The sequence below is a fragment of the Protopterus annectens genome, chromosome 6.part1 (assembly GCF_019279795.1).
Source record: "Protopterus annectens isolate FY-2018-M chromosome 6.part1, PAN1.0, whole genome shotgun sequence".
NCBI lineage: Eukaryota > Metazoa > Chordata > Ceratodontiformes > Protopteridae > Protopterus > Protopterus annectens.
The window spans coordinates 573,937,820-573,963,072 of NC_056738.1; the positions used below are offsets into that span (position 1 = coordinate 573,937,820).

General features: G+C 38.4%; 1 protein-coding gene across 7 annotated transcripts in view; it reads right to left on the reverse strand.

Annotated features, from left to right (window-relative positions):
• RASGRP2 (RAS guanyl releasing protein 2) overlaps nt 1-25,253 on the reverse strand; it is a 1,579,354-nt gene that overhangs the window by 173,417 nt on the left and 1,380,684 nt on the right. For all 7 annotated transcript variants that reach the window (XM_044076007.1, XM_044076006.1, XM_044076004.1 and 4 more), the window contains 3 exons: nt 23,504-23,581; nt 6,707-6,826; nt 1,809-1,924 (listed from right to left, as the gene is read on the reverse strand). In XM_044076007.1, coding sequence (XP_043931942.1) covers nt 1,809-1,924; nt 6,707-6,826; nt 23,504-23,581 — 314 coding nt within the window. The remainder of the gene's footprint in view (nt 1-1,808; nt 1,925-6,706; nt 6,827-23,503; nt 23,582-25,253) is intronic.

Below are 25,253 nucleotides of genomic sequence, written 5' to 3' on the forward strand. Positions count from 1 at the left end.
TGGTTGTATCTTAATATTTTCCAGTATGTTTAGAAAGGTGTAGCAAGAATCTTAGGCCATGGTGGGGGATCTGTAGCAAGCTACAATTTGGATTGCAGTCTTAGCTAGTGTTAGTTGCACTTGAAGAATTTCAGATGCTTTGTATTGGGCAACTAGCCTGGTGGTGTGAATATCCTTAGTGAATATGGACACTCCTCCACCTTTAGTGTTTTGATCTTGGTTTGGTGGCTGAAAATTGTGGTAAGAGTTGTAGCCTGGTATTGCAGGGATGCTCTCTGGAGCCTTGAACCAGGTCTCAGTTACTGCACAGATATCAATGTTCTCCATTTTTAGGCATGCCTCGAGAGTTCATTTTGAGGTTTAGACTTCTAGCATTGAGTAGCATTAAAAAGTAAAATATAAAAACAGTGGTAGTCCAATCAGGCAGAATAAAATTTTTCTAAATGAATAGGACTGATTAATTTTAAGAGAGATGAATCAGAAATATAAGAAATATAACTAACCTGAGAGATATGTTTGCCTGTATATACATTCCCTGAGATACTAAGCAAATGGGAAAGATATCCTGAGTGACAGAAACTACAGTGATAAATATATGGAATCCAGTGATATGACTTTTATAAAATGTGTCAGTAATATAATGCTTCTTTAAAATATCAATCATAATAAGAAAATGTGGCTATGATAATGTAACACAGTTATCACTCATTGTCTTATAGCATTAATAGCATTATAGCATTAAGAAAATATGCCAGATGCATTTTAAGTTGAACCTGAAAAACAAAAATAGATATGAAATAATCTGTACTGCAGCTTAACTTTGGTGTAAACAAAAGGCATGTAAATCTTAAAAAAATTGAATCAGGGTTATGAAAAGTGCCCATGACTAATGGCATACAACTAAATATGAATGAACAGTGTATAAAGTACATCTCTGCAGTATTAATACTAACTACATTCTTCAAAAAAAGCTTCAAAAGATCAGTATGTTGCAGTCATTTTCTAACAAGGAAAAGTGTTGATTGAATATATGCTTACATTCTATTTCTACTTCTATTTATATAAAAAGAGCCCAATACAAAGCTTTTTAATTCTGTGTTATAGTGAAATCAAATATAATACACATTCTGTAATTCATTCTAAGCAACATTGTTTCTGCACTCCTACACTCACTATTCAATGTACTTCTGTTTCACAAAACAACCATGGATTGAGCATCACTTCATATACTGATTGCAACACAGAGCTTAATCAAAATTTACAAAAAGATAGCTCCTACTGCCTTCTGTGGATAGTACATAATGACAGTGCTGATACAGAACATGTTTCAGATCCTTTAGATATGTAAATTAATTAGATTCCCCTAATATGTAATATATTCATGTTTCTCAATATCTTAATTCAAAAGTGAAATATGGTTTGTATACATACAAAGTAATAGTGCTAACCTGCAGAACAGCAATTTCACTGGCATTTGGTAAAAATTATCAAATTTTAACATATTTTCACCCTGTGTACAAATTCATACACTACCAGTGATGGCAGCCTCTGAAGGAAAAAAGACAAGTGAAAAATGACACAGATATCACATACAAGCACCTGATGTGTTATATTACAAGTATGTGTGCATGCTAGATGTATGTGGGTCTGCACAAATTAGCATACATGCATGCAAGCATGCATACAAACTAATAGAACAAAATGCTTAGGCAGTGGTGTGCCAAAATATCTGATTTCACTAATTCAACAGTAGTATACTTTGTCCTACTGTTCTTGGAACATGTGCTTAAAGAACAGCAGATACTCACTTGTTTGCATCAAGCTCTCCAAATTTGCTCAAGTATGGAAAGTTGTTCTTAATGATTTCAAACTCCTCCTGAGAGATGTGTCCATCACCATCAGTGTCAAAATTCTTAAAAACAGACTAAGGAGAAACAGAAAGGTATACATCATTAGTTAACATGTTTGCAACAGTGGTTACAATTAGAATGACTGAGCTAAGAATATAAATCTGCTGCAAAAGTACTAAGAAAATATAACATTTAAAGTATGGCCCCTGGCCACCGAAAATCAAAGACTAACATTTTTGATAGTAGTTCTTGTTATCAGACAGGAACTGCTCCATCAGACAACTTCACATAGCTTCCAAAAAAGCAGGAGCCATAACCCTTCCACATTTATTGTTTTTATGACATTTCCTGCGTAAGTTATGTATATAACATGATGTTAAACGACATACAGCACTATGCTTTATAATTAACTTTGTTACTTCAGTCTTCGGGCAAGGATTGGAAATCAGCTTTGGTAAAGAAATATTGCCAATTCATTTCCCCTAAAACAGTGTCTAAGGATAAGACGTAGAGCCTCTTTTGAATTAATTGTGGATATTATACATGTTAGCACATTGTGCAATGGTTCTGAAAATGCTGCATTATACAGTGAAAGGTTGAATAATACTACCTGTTTTAGAAAACTGACTTCCTTAGGATGCATTGATTTGAAAGCATTCAAATGGTCTTTGCTTGACAGAGTGACTCCGAGTTATGTTGTACAGTTATTTATTTATTTATTTGCAGGTTGTTGACTGGAAAGTCCCATTGGACCATACAGAGCCCATTATCAGTGGAGGCCCAGGGAGAAAAACTCCTCAGTACAATAAAAAGTACATTCAACCTAAAATTATGTACTTTGGTAGTATAACATTGCCTGTCAATCTAGTAATAACACAGTTGAAATCACATTCAGTACAAATAGAACTGTATACAATTGTATACAAAGATAGTATTGCATTTCTTTAACAATAGTTGGACTACTGAGATTATAAGCACAGTTGGCGGTACAGTGGAATTCCATAGAGAATTTAGTGGTAAAACAAAGTATAGAAAGTAGGGCAGTGTGTGCCATTTGTGATAGGTTTTGAAGAAGGCTGAGTGCAGGAACAGTTCCAGATGGAAGATAAGTAAGTGTGGGGAGAATTTCGAAGTGGGCAGGATTTTGGATTGTTCTAATAGCTAAAGCGAGAGCATTCCAGTTCTTGGCTAAAGAGTAGGAGAGAAGTTGGCCTGGTGGCAGGTTAGATTTGTGAACCTGAATGAGTTGCTGATTCTCTGATCTAAGGGAATGATTTGGGAGGTAAAAAGTGAAGATAGAACTATGAGCAGGACAGTCACAAGGTTTAAAGAAAAGTTTGTGAACAGTAGTAAGTTGCAGATAGTTGAGGTAGTTTGTGAACAGTAGTAAGTTGCAGATAGTTGAGGTAGTTTGGAAGTTCAAGCCATTTTAGGGGGAGAAGAGCAGTACTGTGATGGGAGGCTTTTTTGGAATTCGTGGCGAATTTTGCAATTTTATTATAACAAGTCTTGAGTTTGTCTTTTAGAGTGGTTTGGAGGTTGGTGTGTAGCAGGGGCCATACATTAGTGAATGAAATAGGTAAGTAGAGGCAAGTGTTTGTTTGGAGGAGGGGCTATGGTACTGGTTGCATCTGTAGAGCATTCCAAGTTTTTGATAGTTTTTTTGCTGTTTTGCTGTAGGTGAATATCAAATTTTAGTTATTCATCTATGGTTACTCCCAGAAGTTTTGCTTGGCTGACAATTTCAATTAGGGATTTAGTTTGGGAGTAGATATTTAATATGGCTTTATCTAACAGGGTAGACTTTTTGGGGGTAAAAAACATGATCTTGGATTTATTAGGGTTGAGGGCTAGGTGGTTATTAAGCAACTAGGACTCAGTGGTGGAGAAGGTAGCTTGAGTTTTAAGTTGGAGTTCAGAGATAGTCTGCTGTGCAAATGATGGTAGAGTCATCTGCATATTGGATAAGAGCCCCATTTGTCAGAGATGTGTGGAAATTGTTAAAGAAAATATTGAATGGGAGGGAACCAAGTATGGAGCATTGGGGAACCCCAGTAGAGGTGTGAAAAAAAGAAGAGAGTTTTGCTATTTGATGGCCTGTTGTCTTGTCTTTTAGACAGCTTGAGAACCAGTAAAGAATTGTGTCGAGTAGTCTCAAGTAGGACAGTTGTGATAGTAGCAGTGGGTGGGAAATTGTGTCAATGCTTTTGAAAGATCTAAGAATATAGTAGTTACTATTTTGCCATTATCACTGGCTCTGTTAACAGTATCCAGGAAATAAATGAAGGCAGTAGTAGTACTGTGACCAGGTCTGAAACTATGTTGTGTGGAAGGCAGGAGATGGTTTTGAAGTAGGTGTGCCATTAGCTGAAGGTGAATGTACTTTTCCAAGATCTTACAGATAGGGGACAAGATAGAGATCAGTCGAAAGTTGGATGGTATCATTGTTTTTGCCTCTTTTGTGAAGAGTGAGAATGAAGGTTTTCTTCCATAACTTGGGCACACAGGATGCCTGGACAGATCTGATAATTAAGATACTTACAGGGAAAGCAATAGCTTCAGCTGCAATCTTTAGAAATGTTGGGGGCAAATTGTCAGAAGCGATAATGCAGGGTTTGAGCTTAAGGAGTAGTCTTTTGATAGTTGTGGTAGAAATGGGATTGATGGTGGAGTGGGGGAAGGGTTCAGGGGAGGAGGAGGGGAAAGTGGGGTAGATTTTTGATGAAGCAGTGTCATTTTTGTTGTTATTGCTTATGAGAGAAGGTAGCAGTGATGTTGGCTATTGAGTTTATAAAGAATGAGTTAAACAGTGAGGCAGTTTCATGTGTAGATTTGTCAGGATGAGGACAAGGATTTGATTTTTGTGCCTGGGTTCAGGAGACAGGTGATGAAGTTCCAGAATTTTCTGGGGCTTTGTTTATGGCAATTTTGTGTAGAGGGTTTTTAGTCTTTAAGCACCATTTTTTTTTTGCCTGATTACGGAGCTGTTTAAAGTGAGTCAGGGTATCCCGTTTTTTATTAATTTGTTACATACCATTCATATTACTTTAAAAGGTAAGCAGGTTTGCACCTCAGAAAGCATTACATACAACAAACTGTTTCACGAATGTGGTTACGTTTAAGTAGATACTATATTGTAATGTGACGTTAAATAATCTCCAGTGTTTCACATTTGTTTCATTGAGTTGCAACTCCATGAAGGTACAACTGTATAAAAACAAATGGTCAAACTTGCAAAAATGCTTTAAAAATGTTTCACAGAGTTGAAAGGATGCAAGCCCCCTGGACCTCTGGTGTGGAGAATTTTGACCCCCCCCCCACATTTGCACAACCATTATGAAGAGTGTAAGTAACCTACAGAAAGCATAACTGCCTGAGTGCACATAAAAATGAGACAGGCAGCTATTTTCTCCACTAAATGCTTCTCAACAAGTTCAGTATTGGTGACTGTAATTCACAAGCCAGAACCTCTTCCACTTACAACTTATTGAAGATTAAGTAGCCGTTTCAAATACCTGCCTAATTTTGTAAATTTGTTTTAGGAGGGGGTGGGATTTGTCAGTGGACTGACAACCATTTAAGCAATTGTAAACAAACCAAAACAACTTCCACTGACAATGGAGCAGAGTTGATCTATTTAAATTTGGTGGAGTGGGGGATGTCCTCCCACATCTGGGTGCAAAGGGACTTGCTCCTTCAAACATAAGTTACCTTCACAGTTCCCCAAAAAATGTTGTGTGCATTTTTTTCTCGATGGATTGGCACTCCGTTAAAGAATTGTTAATGTATAGACACAAATCCATTTTTTTTCAAGGGAGCTGTCAATCTGGCATTGGAAAAAGTTTTTTTTTTTTTTTCCTAGTCAAGATTAATGGCCTGGAAAATTTCTGCCCTGGATACAACAGTAGAACGTCAGTCATAATTACAATATTTATGGTATCACAACTGTAAGATACACCTTTTAAAATGATGTATCTTACTCAAGCAAACTATTGTATCAAAATTATATTACAACTGTAATCCAGAAAACGGATGGGATACTAGCCCTTTTCAAAGTATCATATTAAGAATGTTGTAATGTGATTGTTGAGTGATCTACTTACTAAATGAATGTCAGTGACTGTGGCTGAGATCAGGTCTACCGTACAAGAAAAGAAACTAAAAAATGTTACTGTGTTGTTCGTACAGCACCTAATAATGAGTAATGCTTGCAAAGAGTTTGTTGCTAAACACACAAAACTAATTTACTTTTCGAAAACAGCTTCAAAATAAACAGAACAGCACTGACATTTAGTTCTGTTAATAACCACTTTAGTTTACTCAGCTGGTGACCATACTGAAGAAAAAAAAAAAAAAAACAAAAAAAGATTGATGTAGACAGAGTATTTCTACACGTCTCTCAAAACTTGCAAACGTTTCCTCTGCAAGAAGCAACAGGGACACTCATATATAAATCACAGCAAGATGAGACATATGCCAAGTATTTACTCTGTGAACTGGGAGTTTAGCAGACTGAATGAGAAATTGCTTTCTTGAAGGGAAAAAGATGAAGCAGTTAACCCGGACATTTATTTCACAACCTGGGGTAGGCAGAATTCTCTGGTAGTGCATCAAGATGTGTAATGAATGGAGTGGGAGGTTTATTTCTCTAAAGCTAAAAAAAAAAAAATCACTTCAAAATCTTAATAGGATTTCTTTTTTCATTCAGTTTGTCTTTTTGATAGTTTCATACGAAGCAGTACAAGCTGTTTTCTTCTGTGCCCTTAAAAAAAAATACTTCATAATTCAAAGTTTGGGACTGATAAGATGTCCAAGCACAGTTTTAATTTGCAGTAATGTTAAATGTCATTTTTTACCTCTACCATTTTCTCAATGTGCTTATTGAGGACAGCTTGATCTGGATTTGGTTTCCTTGCAGTGGCCCAGTCATCAATCACAGGTGACTTGGCTGGCTCTGGATTGGCAGGGATGGAGGCCTGTAATCAAACAATAAAAATGAAACTGATGAATGGAAAAGTCAGGTAAACAAATGCAAATTTTACACACTCACACATGCCAAACCAGGCACACACACACACACACATTTACAATAAGGGTTAAATGTGGGATGAGACTACAACAATGAAGTCGGATGCTACAGAAAAGACATGCCAATAAAGAAACAAACATGAATTCAGTTTCAGACTGAAAACACATGGATAAAGATTGGTTGCAAGAATGTGAAAGCCGCCCATCACTCCTTCCTGAACAATCCTACAAAGCCACAGTACAGACTAAATCTATTTAGCACATACATACTCACATGTTACTTTACTATTTTATACAGTGTTCAGTCTGATGTAGATGGCCAGCATCGGCACTCTTACTTATGCCATACCTCCACAGTAAGCAGATGTCTGTGATGACAGGACAGAATGATGCATTTGCTCAGTCCGACAGTGGCAAACTTGTTCCTGCATAATTATAAATGTTATGCTGCAGTAGACTTAATTTAGTCTACCTGATTGTTATGTACAGCCTAAGGCAGCCACTTTGCCCTATTTCATCTACCTCAACTATTTATGTTTCTACTATCCATTCTAGTAATTAGTCTGTTTGTTAATCAGTCCATCTGCAAAACACACACTTTCATAAGAACACTAAACTGCGCACTCTGTGTTTGGCCATTCCTTCCTACAAAGTGCAGTCTGCCCCCCACCCATATATGCCCATACAGTATGAAATCGTATCATCTTTTCTTTCAGTTGAGCTCTCATAGACTGTCTTCACACATCACAAGTCCTCCTCACCATCTAACTTGCATTTCATATCAAGTTTGTACCAGCATCTTGAGTGCACTAATTTTTTTATGTAATCAAAAAGTCAACGATGGAAAAGAGCTTGTTTAATGAGTAGTTTTGTGGGAGTGGGGAGCAAGCTCCTGCACCTTCAAACATAGCTTAGCTTACTCGGCACACTAGAGCAAACAACAAAATGTTAAACAGATGACAATATGGTACTTGGAGAAGGGCACAAAAATAACCAGCTAATAGTCAGACTCCCTGCTTCCTCAATGGACTTATGGTTTTCCTTCCTATATGAGGCTTCAAAGAACTATTCAGAGTTCAGCTGTGGTCTTATCACCACCTGATAACGAGGCATTATCGCCATTCTGCCCCAGCATTCTACATCACTAGGTATAGATGACATTTGCTTCCCTTCTCTGCTGCTCTTTCACAACTTCTCTCACAGCTTTGTTTTTTCATAACTACCAAATCCTTCCCTTATTTTGTGATTTTTCACCATGATTCATCCAGGCTTGTATTCTGCCCCTGGTGTGTCAGGCTGACAGTGCAGTACCAAACACTCAAAGGTTTACAGGAAATGCCCCCATTAATCCATGACTAAATCTTCTAATCTCTCTCCTGATGCTTATACCAATCCTCCAAAGGACTTTTCCTCATACTTATTCATTGTGCCCTTCCCAACTATAGTGTCATCTTTAAATAGCTTCTTACTAAACTAACTGACCTCAACCTCTCTGAATCAACTACACTCTGGTTCTCTAGTTATCTTAACAGACTACAATCTGTTAGATGGTAGACCTCCTATTTACCTTTCTTAACTGTCCAAACAGGCATATCCCAATGATCCATTCTAGGCCCCCTTCCCTTTAATATTTTTACTAACAATCTCCACTCTGCCTACTACACTTCTTCTCTGATCCAGTATGCTGACATTTTGACTCTTATTACCCTCTCTGACAATCCTACTAACCTTCACTCCCTCACTCAGACCTCTTAATTCCACCGAGCATTGGCTAATCAAAAATCAGCTCATCCTTAACCCAAAGAAAACCATGCTTTTTTTTCTTCCAAAATCTATGCCCAACCTCAAAACTTCCTTCAGTCTCTCTTCCCTTGACAGAACACCATCATTCACACTGACTCTCATATCAAACATCTAGAAATTACAATAGATGATTGACTTTGATCATATCATCCAACTATCCATCAAAAAGTCCAATCAGAAACTCAGTTTACTGTATCGAAACAAAAAATTCTTATCCATCACCTCAAGGACTTCTCTAGCTCAAGCCTACCTACTCCCCTGCCTACTCAATGCTTCCCCTATATTTACCCACCTCCAAGCAAATCTTTTAACCAAACTTGAACAAGCTTACAACACATTAGCCAGATTTCCCTGCAACTTCCCTTACAAAGACCATCACTGCCTTGCCCTTAACCAACTACAATGACTTGAATTCCCTCAACTACTTTAACTTTCTCAGCTACTGATGGCACATTCGCTAATTTTCAAACCAGCTGACTGTCCCTCCCTCTCCACCCTCCTATCCCAATACAAACCCTCATGATCCCTCTGTAGTGCTGACCAACTGCTACTTGACACAGACAGGCCTAATAAAACAATAGGCAAGTTACTCTATAAATGCTCTATATCTCAAACCTGGAAAAAACTCCCAACCAATATAAGTTCTATTCAATTCTCATTTCATTTTAAAAAAGAACAAAAGAACTACCAGCTCTCCTTCCTGCACCTGTCACCTCCCTATCTAACATATACTAACCCAACTGTTGCACCATAACAACTTTCTTCTCCTTACTTTAGTATAACTTTCATAAATTCTAGTACTTTATTGCCTCACCTCTGCTGCAGAGCACTACTATACTTAAATCTAATATTTCTCTTCCTTACCTACTATACTGCCTCCCCTCATACTTTTCATACTCGGCTTTCTTTCGGTCTCTTGATTTCCCCAAACTTTCCTCCCCACCCTTCTACTTCAACCCTTCAATTCATTACTCCTTTTTCTTCCTCTCTACCAACTTCTTTTAGTCATTTAAGATGTTAGAGTTTTTTTCCTGAAGTCCTATTGTAAATCTTCATTTCACCCTCTTCTACCTTGTAACTATTGTCTTTGCTGAATTTTTCTGATTTGTTAATTTTCCGCTGCCACATGAATGCATGTTTTGCTATGTACTCATATTCGTATATGGCATGAATGCTTGTAGTAATGTACACTAATTTTTCACATTACTTGTAATGTAAACTTCATTATTTTATTGTAGTTGTTTTTTTTTTTTTATTGTGGAGCTTTTCTCCTTGGGTCTCCACTGAATATGGGCCACAGCCCAGCTGGACTAACCCAATTAGCAAAAGACAAATAAAACAAAATAAAATAAAATAAAATAAAATAAAATAAATAGACTGATCCAGTTTTCTATGCCTTGCATCAGGTCTGAGACAAACAAACTGAGAAACTCGACACTCTATACTGAACCATGCAGAAAAATTATCACTTTCTCAACCTCTGATAAAACATCCCCTCTTAAAAAGCTTTAGCTCTCTACACTCAAACTAATTTTATATCCATTTACCTACTTTGGTATCCATTATTATTGGCTTATGTGATGGATCCACCACTGCCAACCAGTAATCAAGGAGCCTCAGCCCTCACCACTGTCAACAGTGGGGGACATTCGCTGAGAGGATAACAGGTACACAAGCAATATTTCTAGATGCAATTCTCTGCATCAAGTGCAATTTCCCTTAAGAGTACACAGAGACCACTATCAGTCCAGGGCTCGTTTCTCCCTCTTTCTACAGATCCCCAATAAGACTCCCTACTGGCACAGCTATAGAGTGGAGACCTCAGCTGAGTGACCATGTCAAGACTTCCAGCACCCTCTTTTTCCAACCAGTACTTCATGTCCCTGCCCAAGTAGCTAACGCACACACTTCTGAGATTTGATTTACACATATACCTGGGAAAGGCTGGCACATGTTTATTAGCTATGCCCCCTTCTGCCCAGACTACAAGGTAGTTTCCACTGCAACCAGTCACTCTTGCCAGTTACCTTAAGGCCCTTAAAGGGTGTCCAATTTTACTGTGCAATATTAATATTAATACAAATGGTATTTTGGCCAAGAGCAAGGCTATTAGTTTTGCCCACACAGTGTCACCAAATAAATATGGAAGTACTTTCAAAACTTAAATATCTCTACACAGATCAGCCACAATGAAAGGTTTATATATCTAATAATAAATAATAAAAGAAGAAGATAATACTAAATATATATTCACAGTGTATCAGAGTTCAAAATCACAGGAAATATTTAAAACACTGAAGGACAGCCTCAAATACATAAAGAAAAATATCAAAACTAAGCTTCACTACATTCCTGACTGTATCTAAGAGAATTACTGTACCCTAGAAACTTAATTAGAGCAAGGTAGATGTGGTGAATTGTCCTTATTGCTGTTGTTGTCAGGCCAAGACAGAATGCAGAATCTAAAATATTACTGCTGAGATAGCATGCTGAATGCCACCATTTCTGGTCATCTGACTTCTAGTTCTCATGCAAACTCCCATTGCTGTATCTGGCAGTATTTAGCATCTACCTGTAAAATACTCATACAAGGGCTTTTGCTCAGATCTTTGGCTGATGCTGAAAGTCATAAAACAATTGCATTACTTCATGCTTCCAAAGTAGCAATTAGTTCACCCCGAAGACAATACAGAAAGCTTCCTAGTATAGACTTTGTGTCTCAAGCTGCGTTGAAACCTGTCAGCCTATAAAGTAATTTAATTTCAAATATTTTTTCTAAAGTTTGCTGGACTGAAGTTAACCCTCCGATTTCCTCCGTTAACATATACATTTAAACAGTTACAATAGTGCATGTACATATCTGCTCTCTTCCAGAAGGCCACATTGTGGATACATTTTAAGGACAAGCACTTTACAAATACCTTTTCAACACAAACATCTGTACAGAGCAGTTTGATATACATATGGCATACAGTTCTAATACATTTGTAATAACAACATATTGTATAAATTAGTTTGATATTCACAAATGCCATATAATTATTTAAAAAATTCCAGCTAGCTGTGCTGGCAAGTACCTCCTTTTGTCACACCTTATTATCTACAAGAATCTTGCAGTGCAGGACAGAGTCCAACCCTTTTCTGAAATCTAGACAGAGGATATCCACATCCAGGGGGTTACTTCTGACTATGTACACACACTCCTGATGACTCTGTCACAGAAATGAATCAAGTTAGCTTAGAAGGCTCTTCCTGTTATGACTTCATTCCTGATCTTGTTTACTGCACTGACTTCGTAAGCCTTGATTTCAGCATTATCTTTGCTTTACACAAACATCAGTCTCCCTTGGCTTGTAGTTTCCTGTGTTAACTCCTCTTCTATTGCTCTAGATAAGACAATTTACACTTGTCTGCACTCCCCTGAGATCACTCTTTCTCTAACTTACCAGTTGAAAAGTTTTATAGTATATGCTACAAAAATCAGTAGCCCATTTTTCGTTTCACTGGTAGGACCCCTTGTGGGTTCACTGCTGTATCTTTTAATTCCTTTAGTGCTTTTTTTATGCTATTTCTCTATACGTCTGTTCCTTCTACTGCCATCCTGCCATCCCTGTTTGGTCTACCCCATCTTCCTTCCTTGGTGAACACAGTACTCATCTAGATATGTTTCTTTTTTTATTTTTTAGCACCCCACAGCAGACTATCAATTGGGTCCAACATATTTCCTCATTCAATGGGTCTTCTGGACTCACCTTTTGCCTGCACCAGTCTCTACCAGACCCACATTTGGTAGTCAGTGAGGAAATGGAGAACATTGTTGGGATGTATGCCCTAACCCACCAATGCAGAGCAAACCTGTGAGCTCTGCTATGCCTACCTTTGGTAGATGCACACCTGCTTTCACTCATGCTCAAACTCCCAAACAAAGTGCAATACCTCTTGAGCACAAAACTTATCAGGCCATTTGTATTGTTAATGTAGTAAGCAAGCATGCCTCTGTTCCCCCCAGGATGCCCCCCCCCCATCTGATAACAGCTGCTCACTCCCATACATTCATTTTAGAGTGGTTGTTTGTTCTTAGCTTCCTTATGATTTTACTTTTTTTCAGCCTAGTTCCACAATTTCTCTGCATACCTTCACCCTGCTTTCATCCTCTCTCTCTCCTATACACACAGATAAAAGTCTTTCTATCCAAACGCTTGCCATTAACTGTTTCTCTATTTGCAGATTATGTCTTTGCAACCCATAGTGTTGCTCTAATTCCCACCTGCACATATCCTTCTCAAATGTACCTTCCTCTTCTTCCAGTTGTTGTATCTTTTTCCCTTCTCCTTGGATGTCCTCTCCCCTAGAACACCTATCTGGAATTCTTCTTTTTCCTGGGCCATTCTCCTTAACTTCTTTTCCATCCCTTAACACGGCTCACTTTATGGTTCCATAACATCCGTTCCACTCCTTATCACATGGCTCACTTTATGGTTCCATAACATCCGTTCCACTCCTTATCACATGGCTCACTTTATGGTCCCAGTAGCTGATCCTCTCAGGTTGTTTTCTGCTACCTATTAAGATCTCAGGATACATGTGTTTTGTTAACGTAAATGTGACCAGAACAGGCCTTATTATTTAGGCATAGCTAAACTGCACTTCTGTCTAAGGGGCACTGCATTTTAGCTTTAGATGTTAGTGTTTTAGGGCACAGCACTAGACCAAAAATAGAAGTACTAAGAGATAAGAACGTTAACAGTAACAGAAAAATAAAAATAGAAAAAAGCAAAGGTGACATTAATTGAATTAATAAATAGGAACCTTTCAGTTAAAGAATGCGACTGGTCCAGTAGGTGTTGAATTAACACAAGGTCAAATACTTAACACTTACGTGATCTCTTAAAGCAGATCAAACTGGGCCATTTAAAGGAAAGTAGTAGGCTTCCCACTGCAGCAATACCAGGTAAGGAAAGCGAGCAGAGAAATAAATGTCTGATGTTTCCAACTGCACCCAATGGACAGGCAGCAACCACGGAGAGTCCTAGTACAACACCCAAGAACAGTGATACAGCATAATAAGCTCCTTCGTAGGATCATAGGAAGTTAACAGGCTAATGGCCCTAAGGCCCTTACCAGTCTAGCCAAGTTCTATCCTTATTTCTATGATCAGCATATAATGTCCCTGTCCAAGAGGGATACAGGTGAAACCCCTGGGGTGAGCTTATGGTTGTCCAGCCAATCTTCCAGACTGTGTTTGAAGAGGGCCAATAAGGTGTTCTGTTTGACATTAAGTGGAAGTCTGTTCCAAAGGTGTGGTAACCTCTGGTTCTAATAATGTCACATACCAGGATAAGGTCTTTAGAGCGAGTAACCAGTGTACAATTTGACATGAGGATATGCAGCATATCCAGTGATGCAAGGCAGAGATCACCTCAAAGTAGTCTGTATGAAACAAAATAAAGTGACAGTGATTTCAGATGATCCACAAAGTACAAATGCTGAAGACCTTGAATTTTCCTTGGGAGGAACCTTTGTGCTCTCTCTAAATGCTGCATGTGCTTGGAAAGGTACATACCAAAAGGGATGTTGTACTCAGTTATTGGCCTGATGAGAGAAAAGGACAGCTAGATTATAACTTCTTTTTTTCTGGAGGCAATGCCCTTGCTTATGAGATGAGCAATATAGAATGCCTGTCTTATCGATGTAGAAACATGGTGATCAAAGGTAAGGTTGCTGTCAACCTGTGTGACCAGGTCTCTCACCACTGAGTGCATACTTAGGGCGCTGCTACTGATGTGGTAGTTAGCAGGTACATCGCTCTTACCAAAAGGGATAACACATTTTTTTCATTGAGTTTAAGGGCATGGACGTTGGCACCAGTCATTTGTTTAAGACCCTCTTGTAGGATGTTGACATCATTTGGGGACTCTATAACCACTCCCAGTTTGCAGCCATTAGCAAACTGTCAGCCACAGAAATTTTACTTTTGCTTGTACTTCAGAAAAATAGATTCCAAATAATAGAGGTCCCAGGACTGATCCCTGTGGAGCACCACTGGTTACAGGTCTGCTGTTGGAGATGGATTCCCCTATTTTGATTACATGTGTTCTATCAGTAAGCCATTTAGTGGCCTATCTAACAATATAAGGGTTGATACCTAGCTAGGTGAGTTGTCAATGATGCCTGACAGAGAGAGTGTCAAAAGCCTTGGCTAAGTTTAGGTAGGCTGTATGCACAGATTTCCCCTCGTCCATGGCCTTGGTGACTGTCTTGAAGAAGTCCACCAGGTTTAATAGGAATGATCTCCCTTTGACAAATCCAAACTGAGTAGGGTCAAGTGTTTAGAGATTACCTATATCTTTGTTGATAAGGTCCATGATTATTTGCTTCATGGCCTTGCAGATAAGGCTAGTCAGGCTAATAGGTCCATAGTTCCTGGGGTCAGTGGAAGCACCAACTTTGTGAAAGGGGATAACGGCCATTTACCATTCAGTTGGGATGAAGCCGGTACTTAGGCTATGACTGAAAAGACTACTTAGTGGAGTTGCTCATTCCTGTTTCAGCCCATGTAGGCATAGCCCAGGATGTTATCAGGTGCCCTAGATGCTGTTTTTTTGGCCTTACGGAGGGCATTTACAATCTGCTCTTTAGAGGTACAAGGTAGGGGACAGGTGGTAGGGATGTCTTGAGGTACATGTGGCCGGGACAGGGGAGTGAAATTTTCACAGAACCTGCTGGCCAACAGATTAGCTATGTCCACACACTCAGTATACGTGATATCATTAACTACCAGTTCGGCACAAATCTGGGCCTTTCCTTTTAGGTTACAGATGTAACTAAAAAGGCCTTATGGCTGTCCTTAGTTGAGGAAGCTAATTTGGATTCATAGTTTGCTTTGGATGACTTCAAAAGAAGTCTTATTTTCTTGTTTAAGCTGAGGAGGGAGTGTTTCCAGTTTAGGACTCACTCCCTCTTACTCAGCAACGTCTTCCTCTTATTATAAAGCCTGTTAATGAAAGCTTTCCACCAGGTATGTTTGTTCTTCCTTGAGGAGTTTGATTTGGTCCTATCAGGTACTGCCAAGTCAATGCAGTTATACAGGTGTTTGCATAGAGCATTGGTGTAGAACTCCGCATAGTTGCCAGTTCTATTTGAAGAGGAATGTGCAGTGAAGTTATTTATACCATCCCGTAAGAGGTTATAGTTTGCTTTGGTTAAGTTTTTTGTTTAGTTGCTGCTGGGGGGGGGTCAGGTGTGATAGTTACTTTGAATGAGACTGATTTGTGGGGTTAGATCTCACCAGGGAAGACTTCACAGTGGGGGTGCTACACCTGGTTCCCCCATAGTGGTACGCACTACAGCCAGGATGCTGGCACCCCTTGTGGGGGTGTCAACCAGCTGATCCAGGGCATTGGCATTAATGAATTTGAGGAATCTTTGGGCAAGTGAGTCCAAGTATGAGTAATGTACCCAGTCAATGGATGGCTAGTTAAAGTCACCCAAACCCATGGTGTTCGGATGTATCTTGATAGACTCAAGTAGATCCAAATAGGAAAAGTGGGTGCCTTAATTCATGAAGGGGTTCCTGTAGCTGGCAATGACATGACTAAGTGTCCTACCAACAGTTAACTGCACCTGAGGTACCTCCAGGGAATCATATTATTTGACCAATCTGGAGGTGTATTTATCTTTAATGAATATCGATACACCACCTCCTTTAGTTTTCATGCCTTCAGTTTGTGGTCTGAACATGTGGAAGGAGGTGCAACCTGGTATGGCTGGAGTGCTCTCCACAGTCTTGAACCAGGTCTCTGTGACTGCACAAATGTCTGCATCTTCCGAGATGAGGGGATGCTCGTTACAGGTTCATGTAACAAGGACAGGGTAAGAAGGGAACAGAAACAGGAAGTTAAAATACTCAAGGTAATAGAAGACCAAACTGTAAACTATAGACAATTATATGTGCATGATCCTACAGATGTTACAGAGATGGACACAAGACGACTTTACAGTTTCTGGATCCTGAAGGTCTGCATGTTGACTAGGGTAACACCAAGTTATGCATCTTAAAAACAAGTTCAGTTCTTCTATTGCCAGTATAGAGAATACAAGAAGCAAGTGATAAAAGTGATGAGTCTTTCAAAGCAGTATATGCACAGCCATCCCCACCCTTGGATGTAGTCATCTTCATCTGGTTTGAAATAGATAATATCAGATGACCTCCACATAATCCAGGAAGAAATACAAACTCACCATGTCATTTGCAGGTAATGAGAGGTAGACTTGAGTATAATTAGCATAACAATGGTGTAAAGCTCTACATCTAACAACCCCCCAAGGGCAGCATAAGTGTAATGAGCTTTGGGCCAAACTGAACCCTCTGGCACTCCGCAGTTAAAAGATTGAAAAACAGAGTAACTTAATCCAGAAACCACCCTCGGAGTATAACTGGAGAGATAAGCAGCAAATCATTCAAATGGTGTAGAAGAGAGAGACCACATGACGAGTGTAAATGATCAGTCTGGATACTATAGTCAGTAGTGCTAAATTTAGCAGAGTGGCCAAGAAGGACCAGAGCAGAATAGAACTGGTGATCTTGGTTTCTAACCATAAAGACAGAATTCCCAATTCCAATGAGAGCAGTCACAGCACTGTGCTGAGGGGGAAAACTAAACTAATCTACTGAATGTAAGATACTATACAAGCCGGACACAGACTACAGTCTCAATGACCTTACCAAGGAAAGGAAGGTTTGAGAAAGAGCAGAAATTACCAAAAAAACTTCAAGTTTAAAGACTGCTTTTAAGGATTAGTGTACCAACATCGCTCCTTCAATAAATACGAATAGATCCCAGTCTTTATGAAGAAACTGATACCCAATAAATAGTTGAGTTCAACATTTCTAAGCATAAAATCATGTTTAGGATTATCAATTATAGGCCAAAAAGATGAGAGTGTGACAGAGACCAAAGTAATGTCCATGAAATCATATGAAGAAATGGAGATCTTATACCAGCAATCTTGGCTATAATAAGACAGGTGACCATCTCATACTTAAGCAAGATTATAGACCTGTGCGATCAAGGCATTTTCCCTCATATCCTTAAGGTTTCCAGCTTTCGGAGGTCCTATATATAGAGATTAAGGGGTGAGGGTTGAGGGGTGAAATGAGGAGGCTTTTTCACTGCAGAAATGCTTGTATTATTATTTATTGTAAAAGTAAACCAAGCATGCAGTTGACATTTTTTTCCATTTATTAACAATTTGGTCATAAACTGTGCATGGCATTAATATAAATGTCCCGTTCCCTTGTTGTATCCTCACCTAATCATAATGTATCCCCCCTCGAGCACAGATACTGGTGTCTGTTGCACCTCCCAATGCCTCCTCATTAGCCAATGTACATGATACTGTCACAGTTGCCACTATTAGTTAGTGGAGCCATCACTTGTGAGCCTTTCATTTTATTCCCCTACAGACAATAAAATGCAAAAGTTTCCACTTCAAAACATCAATTCATACAGAGACAATTTCTCCAACACACTTTGTTTATTCAGCACTTTTAAGACATAAATTTTATTACACACACAAAATAAAATCTGTCTCCTCAGCCAAATGCTTTCTCGAATTTCTAAAATACATTGAAGCTGATTTTCCATTACTTGGTTCCAGCCATTACTTTTTGCTTTAACACTTCAGGTCAAAACCCCAAGCAGCTGTTCTCCTCTAGATGCAAGTATATTCAACCTATTTGTGTCTAGAGTACTCTGGTTCCCAGCATATCCACTATTTTCCTGCTTTAATCCACTACTCAAGTCTTGACTGCATCATCTTTCCTCATGCTTACATCTGGTGGCCTTTAGCAGGTGTTGATGTACCATTTTCAGCCCTTTGCTCTGACCAGCTTTAATTCTAGCTTTAGTTCTAGGAAGTGTGGAATGGTTTCCTCTCCAATTTTTTTCTTCCTCGTGTTTTCCTAATTATTCCTTTCTATTACCCCTTGTCTGATCTTCTCATAACTTCTTCCTCCAGACCTTGTCTTGCTTCTATTGTCCAATTCAAAGACATTTTATTCTTCTATGCTACAACTGATTCTGCCTCAGCTTCTAGCATTGCTGACCACCACCGTAACTCCATTCCCCTACCTGTCTTCACAGTCTTCCTTTAGGTGCATTCTCGTATGCGTTTCTCAGCTGCCACACTTTTTTCTGCTCTCCTTGTACTTCTTCCGCTTTTATGCAGATTACAGGGTGTCTGCTTCTGCATCCCCACTCTCTCAGCTCCCCTTCTCTTTTCTCATCTCTTCCCTGATTAACCAGAAGAGCCTTTACATTTACAATCATAATTAACACCTCAGTTCAAAAGTACAATCATTCTAATAAGCCATGAAGTCGTCTGCTTCAGTAATGCTTTCTGAGGAGGCAGAGAACAAGCCTGTGCTTTCTGAGCTCCTTATCATCCCATGCTTTCCTCCTCACCGCCATAACCTTCTTCTCCTTTCCAGCTCTGAAGAAAAAAACTCATCTTGCTGATCCTGTCTTACCCCATATTTCTGGCATTGGTACTGTCCATACTGTCCATACTTCCATGAGCGATACCGTCAGACTCCAGCCAAAGCAGGCTACTGCCATTTCCTTGAATCCTTTCAACAGCTTATTACTTCTCATGAATCACCATGTATGCGCACCTGTTTCATTTCAGGACCTGCCTGGTCATGCAACAGCCCATTCTGGTGAGGGTACACATTGACTGCTCTACTCCACCAACTAATGCTCTCTTATTTGATGGCATTAGTGATTGAAACCCCCTTAACTGTAGTCATTCTGCTGCTACTATACCTCATCTACCTGTCCCGTTCCCTTTGCTATATCTACATATCTCAGACTCCCTATGTGACAACTTCTTACCTGTCCATGGCTTCTTAGGCTACTCTTCTTCAGGAACTGCTACTCCAAACTCTTAATTTTCTCCCTTTCCTAGATAAAATACTTCTTCTACCCTTTATTTCTGTTTCCTTCCTGCCAGCTCTCTGGAGTATTACCCCTACTTCACCTCCTTCACCTACCTCCTCTGCTTCTCCTTACTTCATAAAATGGCTTCCTGCTCCTGGATAACTCCCTTCCTACATCCCATTTTCCTATGTTTCCTCACTCCCTACTTCCTACCCCATTACTTGCCTTGTCTTTGTTTGCTACACCTTTTGCCTGCTGCATCTGAAAATGTCCCACCGCCTTTTGCTTATTTGCTTCCTACTAAATTCCTTCCTGTTCATTCATTCTTATTTCACCACTCTGCTATACTCCCTAATACTTCTGCCCAACAAATCAACAAACCACCACCTCCAGCTCCCAAACTATTTCCAGCACCTGCTCTAATCTCCTGCAGATGCCACATCCATGACCTCCCAAATGTGCCTAGAGCTAAGATACCAACCCATATCCTGCATGACTACTCTTCCTTCTCTCTGTGACTTACATAGCACTCCATGTCATATATCATTACTATTCCCCTGTATGTTTAGCTCCATACCAATGGGGGATAAAGCTCAGACTATGTCTTAGCTCTCCTAGCGTTCATTACTGGCCGAGGGCTGGAGAAGATATGTTAGAGAGAAAGAAAAAATAGAAATGATGAGAGACAGCAATGTCAATGTCTGACAGGAGGATTTGCTGGTACCTGCCTGGCTCATGGACTCTGTATGGAATTCCTAATGGAGGGCAAGGTTTAAGGTACTTTGCTTCAAAGAGATCATGGCTGCTGGGAGGCTGCCTCTAGCAAATGTGGGAGACATGTTCTTCATGAATATAAACTTCCATGGTGCATCAGCCCCTTAGGATGTAGAAGCCAAGCTCAGAAGAAATGGTAGGAAGAGCATTTTTTTCCTTAATTATTACTCAAGAAAGGTTGATGTAACTGATACTGCATATATAAATATATATATGCATGTTATATATATACACACACACACACACACACACACACACACACACACACACACACACACACACACATATATATATATATATATATATATATATATATATATATATATATATATATATGTTGTCATTGTGTCTTCCAGCTTTTCCCGGTTAGGGGTCGCCACAACGGAACTCCGGTCCGCTAATGATTGGTAGTTGATTTTTACGTGCTGAGTTACCAGCCCTGATGCACAACCTTACGCCCATTCATGCATGCCTCCATACAGAAGACGCTCTAGCTGAGAATTGAACTAGACAGTGTCTTACTGTGAGGCGACAACGCTACTGCAGCAGTACCACCATATATATATATATATATATATATATATATATATATATATATATATATATATATATGGATCTACTTCACTTGACCTAAAACTCATTTCACCGACACCCAATTGACCTAAATTTCATTTGACTGACTCCCATTTCACCAACAGCATATAATGCTGAATTTCAACATACTAAATCTTAAATTATAGACAAGTACACTTAGAACACCAATAACTATCCCTTTCCAGAACTTAAAAACTACTTACTTACTCTCTTAACAGAAACGGGACAATGTACAACCAAATTAGGTGAGAGGCTACACCTCCCACACCCTCCAGTGTGGGGGGATGTGCCCTCCCACACCCCTTAATTATATATACTAACTCACAAACCACTATACAAACCAGTAGGCGAGTGAAACACAATGAGAGGAGCTGATAATTCCACAAATTTATTCTTCCAATAAATGTTAGCGCTTTCGGCAAGTTTAATAACTCACCTTCATCAGACAAACAGTGGGATGACGTTACATTGTTGTTTAAATAATTACATACATTTCACATTAACCAATAGTATAAACTGGCATTCCATTCCAATTAAAAACCATGGGAACTGTAGAATACACACTAGCATCACATCCGCTGTTACTAAGTAGTGTGTTACTGCGTATTACTAGACCATTAGGTATATCTAGGTTTAAATACATTTATTTGACATTTATCATCTGTTGTTATTTTAGAGCATTTAAGCTTCATAAAATGGGGCTCTAATGTATTTCATTCTATTTTATTTTATTTTATTATATCTTACATAGACCGTATACCTAATGGTCTAGTAATACGCAGTAACACACTACTTAGTAACAGCGGATGTGATGCTAGTGTGTATTCTACAGTTCCCATGGTTTTTAATTGGAATGGAATGCCAGTTTATACTATTGGTTAATGTGAAATGTATGTAATTATTTAAACAACAATGTAACGTCATCCCACTGTTTGTCTGATGAAGGTGAGTTATTAAACTTGCCGAAAGCGCTAACATTTATTGGAAGAATAAATTTGTGGAATTATCAGTTCCTCTCATTGTGTTTCACTCGCCTACTGGTTTTTATATATACTAACTCCAGGATCACAATACAGTGGAAAAAAGGGCATATTCCTTTAACTTGTCTTACAGTACTTTACACACTGTCATTGCTGCTGGGAATGCACAAAACATTTGTCAAATTACTTTAGATACTTCCCATAAAAATGTAAAGATACAAACCCACATTTCGAAACACTACAACACTACTTTCTACATGACTATTGGAATTCTAACAGAGTGCACTGTAAGTTACAGTAATTCATTTTATCACAAGCAAGTCACAGGTAAAGGAAAACCCACAACAAGTCTATGTCTTAAATGTCGGTGAAATGGGTGTCAGTGAAATGAATTGTCAGTCAAATGAAATTTAGGTCAAGTGAAGTAGAGCCATATATATATATATATATATATATATATATATATATATATATATATACACACACACACACACACACACACACACACACACACACACACACACACACAGATACATACATATACACACAGTAAAATAAATAAACTATAGAGATATGAAACAAATATCAGTTAAACAGATTAACTATTGACATTCTGCGATTTGGCAGTTTTATATTTCAAGTTATTTGGACCTGTATCATGGATACTGTGGACTTTAAGGAAAAAAATACAACTCAGTAAAAGTTTAGTAGTACAAAAGAAAGCACACAGGAAAGAAAAATAATAAAAAATGAGAGATATGTAGGAAAACAGCTATAGAAAAGTAACAAGAAAGAATGTCTATAATAAAAGAACTAAAAGGGGAGTAAGAAAGGGCAGAGAAAAGAAAAACTTTGACAGAGCTAAGGTGTAGTAAAGGAAAAGGAGGTTTAGGAAAACACATTGAAAACGAAAAAAAATAGATGAAAGTACGTATATTAAACTGATTGGAACAGTCACCAAAATGGTTTACTATTAAAAAGTCGAATGGCACTACGTCGACTTTACTATAGTCGAACACGAAAGTTCGAAAATAGTAATGTCGACTTCAGAAAAACAATCTAGGACTGTGTTTTAACATGGGTCGAGGTAGGGTAGTTCAGAATAATACTGAACACCTACCTCGACCCATGTTAAAACCATTCGTAGATTGTTTTTCTGAAGTCGACATTACTATTTTCGAACTTCAGTGTTCGACTATAGTAAAGTCGACGTAGTGCCATTCGACATTTTAACAGTAAACCCACCAAAACACCAGATAAGGCTTATGCTAGTGGGAATCCCTTAGAATGTTATGTAAATTTAAAAGCTCCACCTCCCATTACGTGTAAGGTACATATTTGTCTGAAATCCATATGGTCAGTTTCACTGACAGACATTTGTATGTCACTATTTATATTCATAACTAAAGAACATGTTAATAATAAAAGGGGAACCAAGTGAAATACAAACAATACTAACTGACACAGTAGAGTAACAGGAAAACATATGAAAAAGCCTCCCCAAACCATGTTGTCCTATAATCACAAAACTTACAATGGAATTCTTTCTTGGCTCTCGTTGCAAAGATAACTGGTATATTTCATCATCTGTGTGATACTGGTCCAGTGAGACCTATGGAAAAAAAAATCCACAAATGCGTAGAACAGTATAAACTGTCAAAAACTCTCTTATTTTATTAAATTGAATATTTATTTATCAGCCTGTATACACCAAAAAGTTACTCAATATCACCAGCTACTACACATTAATACTATGCAAATATATTCAACATGTAAACTCAGGAGACCTCACACAGCTGATGTAATGCTAGTACATTTGTATATTCTACTGTACTGATGCTTGCCAGTTAGAGTGCTGGTAGCTTGTTTGGTATATTGCTAGATGGTACAGCACATATCCAGTTTCAGTGCATCAGCAATTACTCCACAGCTTTGCCAAAATAACATTTAAATCTTTAGCTGATTTAGTTCAGACACTATGTATCTGCAATGATGAAAATAGGCATTTGTCTATATTATGACTAAATAGGAAACACCACTTCACAAAAGTCCAAAACACTATTATGTAGATAATGCAGAACGTTGCAGTTGTATAGTCTTCATCTAGAAGGGTTTAGAGCAGCTCACGTGATTTTTTTTTTTGACACAGAGTGATTCTAAGACAGTACTGAAAAAAGGCATACGACACTAAATATGTAATTAATGACAGAAAGGCAATGTGTTATCTGACTGAAACTAGCTTATAAAGTATTACCTCAGCAATACAGTTGCAATGTAAGCTTGCAGTATTTTTACTATTTGATAGAGTTTTTTAAGCAATATAAATATCTGCAGTCACATATAATTAACTTACATAAAGTAACTTAGAATCCATCAGGCTAGCATGCGACAGATGTGAAGGTAAGTATCTATAATATAGTACAACTCTAACTTCCATAATGACTTGTGAAGCACTTGAGTCCAGTTACAACAGTGTAAATTCAATTTAATTTAATAGAAACCAGTGAGAGGGCTAAATTTTCTTGGATCCTTTTCATCGACAATAGTGTCAAAGGTAAATGTAAGGGATGCTTTTCAGTTAAACCAAAACTTCTTGATAGGAAAGTGGAGTAACTAGTGAAAATCCAAGCAAGTGAGCATTGAAAGACTATGCAAACTCCATACAGAAAGTAAGGGGAGGTCAGAAATGAGCCCATAACCCTGAGGTGATGAGACCAAAAACCTTAATCGCTACAGCACTGTACTTTCAGGAGGCTATTAGGCTTGAAAATTTCAACTATATAAAGTGAAAATGCATTTGGCATGTCTATGAATTTGTTAATCCAGAAAAAGCATTATTATAGCAAATTTTTAGAAGAATACCATAATTTTTGTTATACAATTATAATTTTCTCTAGAGTAGCACAAAAGCTACCCTTATGTAACTGTAATAATCAGTTGTAAAGGTGAAACTTAATGCCTTTACATGAAGTCCACGTTAATAAGCTACAAACACTGAACTTTATGCTAGTTGTCCAAGTTATTATGCAAACTTGTGTAGTGTGGGAGTAGAACTATTTCTAGATTTGTACTTCTAATCTGGTGATTCACTGAAGCCCAGACCTAGCAGTAGGCACATCTTTGCTGGAAGCAACTGACAACAGCTACCTGGAGTGGGCAAGTCTGCATGTATATGTACAGTACATAAGCACCCAAGGAAATTCAGGAATAGTACATCTCTAATATCACACATGCACATTTCCATCGCAAAGTCAGTAACTTGTTCCATCTACGTAATCAGAAAA